Below are 8,531 nucleotides of genomic sequence, written 5' to 3'. Positions count from 1 at the left end.
CATGCAATAAAAATTGAAAATATGTTACCATATCTAGAGATTCACAAAACATGCCTGTTGCTGACAGTAAACATTTCAGGGTCTTGGTTCATTGTCAGGTGATCTAAGGGGCAATATTCCTTGCCGGTTTCTTGATCATGAAGTACCGAATGTCTATGACTGAACGTTCCTCTTTCAACATCTTGACCACTTAGCCGAACGTGGTTGCCTTCCACAACCAGTGTAGCAAAAGCAAGAGCTTCTCCTAGTCCCCAGTCAATGCCTTCTCCTGATTCAATCATTTGAGCACGTTGTTCATAAACTCTTTTCACCCCTCTGTGTGGCTTGAAGTTCTCTGGGAAAGTTGAGATTGCCTTTCCCACATTCTTTAAAATCTCTGGCTTCACTCTGCAAGAAAACAAGGAATAAAATAGACAAAAAAGTAATGACAAACTTAAATAAAATGTAAATGTTCATACCCAGTGTTTCGGACCCTAGAAATCTGCTCCGGTGACTTGAATCCAGTCCAATGACTTGCCAGCCAGTCACGTTTTTGGGGAATATAATCTTTACTTGCCCCAAATTCTTCATTTAGGATAGAACTTACTTTCTTTTGAATCTTATCAATATCTTCTTGGGTTACCTTTCCAGATTCCAAAAGCTTTTCCTGGTAGATTTGAAGCGAGGAGGGATGACTGCGTATCACCTATCAAGTACAAGAGAAGAAATCCTGAAAAAACTAAAATGGAAACTGGAATTGATGAAAAAGTTATTTCCTAGAACAACATAGGCAGACCTTGTACATTTTTGGTTGGGTGAAGGATGGTTCGTCTATCTCGTTATGTCCAAAGCGACGGTAGCATACTAAATCAACAACAACATCAGAATGGAATGTCTGGCGCCACTCGGCAGCAAGCTCACATGCATGCACTACTGCTTCAATGTCATCCGCATTAACATGGAAAATTGGGGCACTTAAAGCCTTTGCAACATCAGTGCAATACTGTGAAGACCTTCCTGCCCTGGGATCGGTTGTGAAAGCCACTTGATTATTCACCACAATGTGCACTGTTCCACCAGTACAGTAGTTCGGAAGTGCACTAAGATGCAGAGTTTCATATACCACACCTTGTCCGGCAAAGCTACCATCCCCATGAATCAAAATACCCATGTTCTTTGTTCTGTTCTCGTCTTTTGTGTAATATTGTTTCGCTCTGGTTTTACCCATCACAACAGGATCTACTGCTTCCAAGTGACTGGGATTTGCTACCAAAGACAAGTGGAGATGTTTGCCTCCTCTAGTTGGGCGATCATAAGATGTACCCAAGTGGTACTTCACATCACCTGTTCCAGTGTAGAGCCCAACTTCATCTACTGGCCTAGTACCCCCGCTAAACTCACTGAATATCTGACGCAGAGGTTTTCTAACAACATTACCCAAAACATTAAGCCGACCCCTGTGAGGCATACCGATAACTATGTTCTCTACCCCAAGATCTGCAGCCCTATCAAACATCTCCTTCATGCCAGGAATCAAAGACTCAGCACCTTCAAGTCCAAATCGTTTAGCCGTGGTCCACTTAGAAGCCAAGAAATTCTCAAACTGTGTGCTCCAGGCAAGCCTATCATAAATAACCATCCGACGCTCACTATGGTACTGTCGAGGTGTTGGTGTCTCAATCTTGTCTCTCAACCAGTTACATTTTTCTCTATCAGCAATGTGCATGTACTCATACCCTATAGTCCCACAGTAAGCCTGCTCAAGCCTCGAGAGTATAGCCCTTAGTGTTTGAACGGGACGGTTCTCAGAGAGAAACCCAGACATCCTCCATACACCAAGAAAGAACTCCCGATCAAGATCAGCCTCACTAAACCCATAAAGACCTGGGGTAAGATCCTCAGGAATCTCTCTCTCTTCCAGACCCAAAGGGTCAAGCTTGGCCTTCATGTGACCATTAACCTGGTAAGCTCTAACTAGCAACAACAAACGCATGCTTTCTTGAATGGTTTGCCCCGAGATACCAGGCGAAGTAGAAGCCTGACCCACGAAATTCCGAAAGAAGTTATCCCAAGACTCATCAACACTGTCGGGATCAGCTTCCCAAGCTCTTTGTAGCTCCTCTAGATACACACTGCTTGTCCCATCTAAGAAACTATCAGTTAGCTTAGAAAGTGGGACAGGACGTGGCACAGGTGCAGCAGACTCTGCCTTTGATTTGAGTATCGTAGAGTGAAAACATCTGGTTTGAGAAGGTAAAACCCTTGTTCTAGTAGCATAAGAACACCACTGAGACTGAGACAGTGTCCTTCTTATGGCAAGCTTGGCCACAGAGGAACCAGTTCTAAACCAAACCATAACTTTTTTAAGTAATCTATGTTAAACAACAAATCATACAGCCAGCTAGCCCCAGACTCGCGAATTATCTCAATCGTTTTTGTTTTTTTCTTCTCTAAACCTGAAAATAAACCATTAAACAACAACACAATAAAATACTCAAAAACAAAGAAAGTAAACAAGTAATTAATGGCTAAACGAGTAATATATCTCATGCAAAAACCAAAAAAAATAGAATTCTGTAATGATTATAACACATCAATTCCACAGTTTCTCAGCGATCTGATTGATTCAGATGATCGGAAATTAAAAAAACTCCTAAATATATGGCTCAACAACCTTCGTTTCACAGAAGTTTCCTCAAAAAAAAAAAAAATTAACATGATAAACAAAAATATGAGGAAATTAAAAAAATAAAAGAAGATCAAGCAGGAAGATTCACGAGGAAGGAGAAGAAGACGAACCTGGATCAAAGATGGGGGAGACTCCTCATCAGTGAAGTGGCTTCTTCTACATGACAGAGAAAGAAAGAAAAGAAAAGTAAGTGCACCGCCTCGTAAAAAAAACCCATGTTTGGCTACAAGGACAAGTATATACCTTATCCAAATAAGCTATTAATAGACGAAAGAAAAAGAAGACTCGGGCCGTTAATAAGATTTATATTATAATATTGGGCTTTTCGGCCCAAATTGTAACACTCGAAACAGCAACTCCAAAAGTTGCAGAAGTTTCAGAGCTTGAAGATGATCTGAGTTGAGTAGATGATGAAGATGAATGCTTCTTCTGGTAACAATTTATCTCAGGAATGTATAGGAGGGCGTGCAAGATGTGAGGAATTAGCCAAATCGTCGTCGTTTTACCGCATTGTTTACACGGAGGTTAGTTTAATCCATCCATCTTGTTTCCTTCTTCTTCAACAATTATCCAATTTTTTTGGTTGATGAACGAAACTGCTGAATTGGTTTTGGTTAGATTGAGGAAATTGGATGGGAACCGCTAAGGAGATTAGGTGGAGATTTAACGTATTTCAGCTTTCACATTCTGTAAGCTTCCAGAAAAATTAGGGTTTTATTGGCTACTAGAATGGTTTATATTTTGAATGTGGCTCCTCAATCTTCGTGTGACTTGTTTAAGCTTTGTGTTCTGAGCATTATCATCATAACCATCATCATCTTGTTGTATGTACAGAGATAAGAAGGGAAGAGCACACATTTTAGAAATTCAACTGGATAGAGACTATCCTAAATCTCCACCTTCTGTTTCCGCGGTTCGTTTTGTTTTTATCTTATGTTTCCTTTCACTCTCCGTAGTTTCCGGAATTGCTCGGTTAACTTTTGCTTGACGCCAGGATGTGCCGTATATGTTTACTTTAGAATGGTCTGCAAGCTCAAGATTGAAGGATGTGATGCACCAATTCCAAAAGGTAGCTTGCCTTTAACAACACTTGCTACATTTCTCTCTTTTGTAAACCACTAATCAGCAAAGTGATACATAAAATTGGTTTCTTTTTGTTTTAAACAGCATTTGGACAATCTTCAAGAATTTTGGTCTGTCTTGGACGATATTGACAAGTCTCTCTGCGTTGTTGATGTTAAGCAACCATCTCGTGCTTCTTCTGTCCGTCGGATTCATGCTGGTATATAACACCTTTAAACTGTTTTAGTTCTGTGTTGTAACAATTCAATTTTGTCTATTTACTTGTTTCATTTTTCTTAGGGAATGACTGCATCATCCTTGTTCATATCGACTTCAACGACCCTAAATCCCTTCCAGAGTATGTTACTAAGCACACACTTATAATAACCTACTTGTCGACATTTTTCTAATAGTGAATTTGCTTAGACAGGTGCCGGTTTATTGGTCCTTTGCCTCCAGCTATGCATATGAACAACTTACATACGTCATGGAGAAGAAATAGCAAAAAATGGTACAAATCTTTTGTCTCTTCTCTTTAGTATTGGCAGAATTAGAAAAAGTAAGCTTTATGGATTGTTAAAAGCAGGAATCATGATTAATTATTAGTCACACAGGTCAAAGGAAATATCATTTCGTGAGAACCTCGAATGTATTCTAGGTACTGAGCTTCCAAAGCCTCCAGGTCTCCAAGAGGAGGATGATCATCAGCAAGTTGAATGTGGAATCTGCTATGCGCAGTTTCTACCCACAGGTGATTTCTCAAACCGAATAAAAAATTGATTTTTCATAGTTCAGAATAATAACTTCCTCTGATGGTTCACTAACTGCTCATTTACTTTAAAACTAGATGAGGAGCTTGGAGCTAGAAGTGGGACGCCAACAGACTACACATGCGAAAACATTAGTTGCAATAAGTCTTTCCATAGTCTTTGCCTCACAGACTGGTTAAGATCTATCACAACAACAAGACAGTAAGTAGAAACTCTAATCACTTTACCTCACATATCAACACACACACACACACACACACACACAAGCTTTATACTCAAGCTCAAGTATGATCCAATTTCTTGCAGGTCTTTTGATGTTCTGTTTGGGAACTGCCCTTACTGTTCAGACCCAGTCGCAGTTAAGATCAACAACAAATAGAGTAGAGGAACCATCAAAATTAGGCAGCTGGTTCTGAATGTTCAAATGAAACGTGATACAAAGAGAAAGAGTTAGTACAGACTAGTGAGACTAGAGAGTGATGAGTAGTAGTGGAGTAGTGAGGACAAAACTCCCTTTTTTACTATTTTTCTTCTGTACGTTTAAGATAGAACTCAAGTAGCTTTCAAATAAGAAATGTGAATGTACCTTCTTTTTTCCTTCTGGCCACTCAATTCCAAAGACTGTTCTATCAATCACCATCAATGTGGAGTTCCTAGCAATAACTCTTTTACTTAGTAATTTCGAAGAAGAAAAAAAAAAAGAGGATTTGAATGCTATTATTTGCCTTTTTCTCCACGGCTGCATCCTTATTCTCCAGCTGTACTAGTACTGTCGGTGGCTTAATCAATCTATGTTTAAGAACTTGTATAATCTAAACAAATTAATTACTCTATGTACTAAACCAATCAAACCAACCAATATTAAGTGGTTCAATCTTAGAGAAGTTTAAGATAGAAGAGATGGAATTATGAAGGTGAAACTTTTTTTACTTACTGGCTAGTAGATAAAGCTCACACCACTCTCGACACTATGCTAGTAATGCTACTCTTTCTTTACAGTTTAGATCATTCTTTTCTTTGTTTTCTTTCTTCTAATAAGTAGTGATTTATATTATCAAAATGTAAATCTTATCATCTTAGAAGTGCATTCAAATAAGAACATCATATAATTTTGAAAAGGGAAGGGCCAGATAATTTATTGAGGGGAAAAGCTCAATGAGAACTAGTTCGATTCTAAAGTTGAAAAAAAATTAGATATTACATCCAATCCCAATAAATTTCAAAATGGTTTTCTTTGCAACATATCTTAATGAGTTTTACATTATTTCAACAAGTTCTGAACTTGATAAGACATTTTCTTACTACTGTTAAATGCAAATCTGACGCCTTTGCTGGAAATGGGACCATATAGCCTAAACCAATAATATCTGACCTTACTGCAACAAATCCTGATAGCTTTTGAATTCTTTCATTATATAAAAAGTGTTTAGCTTATCAAATATGTTTGTAAACTGTAACGCTAAAGAACAAACATTACAATATTTATATTATATCACATAATGACTATCATTTATCATTTTGTTCGCAAATATCCATGTTTATTATAAATTTTTAACCACAAAAATAAGCATTATACATCTATACACATGGCGCACTAATTAAGTACGTCTGCACAATTGCACAAAAGGACAATACAATCCACATCTTTCCCACAATTTTTTATATAAAAATTCTCGTACAAGACGAAACATGATCATTGTAACGTACGTATGGTATTATTTTCAAGCACGACACTCGGGTGGTGGGACTGGAAACCTAGCCCGGTCGGTACAATAATCATAAACCATATGGTTTACTCTAACCCATCGGTAACGGCGAGCTTCGACGGCGTTAAGCGACTGATAAGCATAACCTTCCCACCAATTGTGAGGGTTCGATGGACAAGAGGTTGGTCCAGGAACAGGACAACCTTCGATGTCGAAATCTTTGTAATAAGCGTAGAAGGGAGCTTTTTTCCAATCAATCTTCTCTAATCCACCACGTGTCGCCCAATCATCGGCTTCCCATAATGTTGAGTAAACTCCCATAGGTTGTGATGTTGGGTAAGCTATGTTCTTGGCTTCGTTGTTTTTGTATTCTCTTATTGGCACATCNGGGTGGTGGGACTGGAAACCTAGACCGGTCGGTACAATAATCATAAACCATATGGTTTACTCTAACCCATCGGTAACGGCGAGCTTCGACGGCGTTAAGCGACTGATAAGCATAACCTTCCCACCAATTGTGAGGGTTCGATGGACAAGAGGTTGGTCCAGGAACAGGACAACCTTCGATGTCGAAATCTTTGTAATAAGCGTAGAAGGGAGCTTTTTTCCAATCAATCTTCTCTAATCCACCACGTGTCGCCCAATCATCGGCTTCCCATAATGTTGAGTAAACTCCCATAGGTTGTGATGTTGGGTAAGCTATGTTCTTGGCTTCATTGTTTTTGTATTCTCTTATTGGCACATCGTCTACGTAAAAGCTGATTAACCAAAAAATTACATAAACCAACGTGCTAAATTAATTTTTTCTCCAAAAAATAAAATGGTAAAAGTTTTGGAAACAGTAAATGTTGAATCTATTCGAAAGTTGTATAAGAGAGAAACTTACACAATGTGTTTGTGTGACCATAAGATAGTGTAAGTGTGGAAATCCAAAGCCGGGTCGAACCAAAGATTAACTCTTTGTTCTCTATCTCCTTTACCATGAGCAAATATGTTTGTTTGTACTGAGTAAGGTTGACCACTTCTGTTTCCCAAGAACTCGAAATCTAGCTCGTCTCTCACCGTGTTCGTATCGGAGTTCATCTATAGATAGACACATGAATGAATATTAACCGTTAATGTTTCAAGAAGATGGTATATATGTTAGTGTAGATACAACCATTTTGTAGACTTACGTAGAAGGCGGTGACCGTACCGGCAGAGTCTCCGGGAATAAGTTTGATCTTCATGCTCACTCGTCCGAATAGATACTTTCTTTTGGAAGCAAATCCACATCCTTTAAAAGACAAATACGAACATGTGAGGGTATGTTATAACTTACAACATAAAGCCTAATGTTATGTGATATTTATGTGTGTATACCTGTGCTCTGGTCAAGGACAAGCTGGATAGCTTTTCCACCGTCCATTTGGCGGATGTGAGATTCCGACCATGCGGCTTTGAAATCCTCGGCGAATGTCGTAGGCCGAGCAGAACTACGGATGAACATTACCGCAAAGAGAGTAAGAATGCAAAGAACATAAGTATCGAGAAAAGAAGGGAAATATATCTTAGCCATGGGACTTTGTATTTTAAAACAAATGTCTATATTTCTACTTGTGAGTAGAGAGTGATAAGTGTGCATGTATGTATTTATACACACAAATCCATTATTTTGTTGCCAAACCTTATCATTGCCAATGGGCTTTGCGGATTTAAGACGCTGACGTGGACGGTGTCATCGTAACACAAAGAGACATGGTTTAGCTTTTTCATACAGCAAACTGCAAGCCGTCTCTCTTGGCCTACTCATTTAATCATCTAAGTCTTAATTTTAATTCTAAAAATTGACCTAAAATTTGATGCAATTGAAAATGCAAGGATGAGAATGGTTATCGTCTTGTATTCATATTTGCAAACTAAAATATTAATCAGCCTTAAATTGCGGTTCCTTTTGATAAACGTTATGAGGTTTCTACTCGTCTAAGTACACTACAGCTACTATACTATACACCATTGACACGCCTAATTTAAAGGGTATTAACCATCATTTGATCACCTTCTTTACAAATTAGCTAAAAGTAATGACTATAAAGCTTGCAATTACCAAACATTAGTTAAATGTTTCTCTTCCTTCTTTCTTTTTTACATATATTTAATTAGAAGAAGAAAAAAAGAACAATACGAAGAAATGTTAAGGAAGAGTAAGGTATATGAACGTGTGGTTTATAAACGTGAAGGGATGTAACGTCTCAATCGAAGGATGGTTGTGGTATACAACATAACCTATGGTTCTAATTATTTTGGCATAGAGAATTTATAAGTTGAGGTTTTGTATCCATTGGA

At 38.2% G+C, this 8,531-nt stretch overlaps 3 protein-coding genes across 4 annotated transcripts in view; 1 reads left to right on the top strand and 2 right to left on the bottom strand.

Moving 5' to 3' along the window:
* Positions 1–2,884, bottom strand: part of LOC104744208 (2-oxoglutarate dehydrogenase, mitochondrial-like) — a 5,574-nt gene extending 2,690 nt beyond the window's left edge. The window contains exons 1-4 of the mRNA XM_010465218.2: positions 2,779–2,884; positions 776–2,435; positions 459–685; positions 49–387 (exon numbers count right to left, since the gene is read on the bottom strand). Coding sequence (XP_010463520.1) covers positions 49–387; positions 459–685; positions 776–2,335 — 2,126 coding nt within the window. The 5' untranslated portion in view covers positions 2,336–2,435; positions 2,779–2,884. The remainder of the gene's footprint in view (positions 1–48; positions 388–458; positions 686–775; positions 2,436–2,778) is intronic.
* LOC104744207 (E3 ubiquitin-protein ligase FANCL-like) lies at positions 3,012–5,112 on the top strand. Of its 2 annotated transcripts, XM_010465215.2 has the most exons (10): positions 3,012–3,192; positions 3,287–3,357; positions 3,503–3,581; positions 3,663–3,737; positions 3,836–3,950; positions 4,031–4,088; positions 4,161–4,241; positions 4,345–4,481; positions 4,578–4,701; positions 4,807–5,112. In XM_010465215.2, exons 1-10 carry the CDS (start codon positions 3,076–3,078, stop codon positions 4,877–4,879), a joined length of 930 nt encoding a protein of 309 aa, XP_010463517.1. In that variant the 5' UTR covers positions 3,012–3,075; the 3' UTR covers positions 4,880–5,112. The 2 variants fall into 2 exon arrangements, with proteins under 2 accessions (XP_010463517.1, XP_010463519.1); XM_010465217.1 differs by lacking the exon at positions 3,287–3,357 and having other exon boundaries at positions 3,054–3,192.
* LOC104744206 (probable xyloglucan endotransglucosylase/hydrolase protein 6) lies at positions 6,096–7,811 on the bottom strand. The gene is made up of 5 exons (XM_019238844.1): positions 7,569–7,811; positions 7,382–7,482; positions 7,093–7,289; positions 6,614–6,964; positions 6,096–6,255 (listed from the first exon to the last, which is right to left on the bottom strand). Exons 1-5 carry the CDS (start codon positions 7,762–7,764, stop codon positions 6,222–6,224), a joined length of 879 nt encoding a protein of 292 aa, XP_019094389.1. The 5' UTR covers positions 7,765–7,811; the 3' UTR covers positions 6,096–6,221.

The sequence above is a fragment of the Camelina sativa genome, chromosome 2 (genome assembly GCF_000633955.1).
Source record: "Camelina sativa cultivar DH55 chromosome 2, Cs, whole genome shotgun sequence".
NCBI lineage: Eukaryota > Viridiplantae > Streptophyta > Magnoliopsida > Brassicales > Brassicaceae > Camelina > Camelina sativa.
Note: the sequence above shows the minus strand (reverse complement) of the source record. Positions and strands in the feature narration are given on the sequence as shown.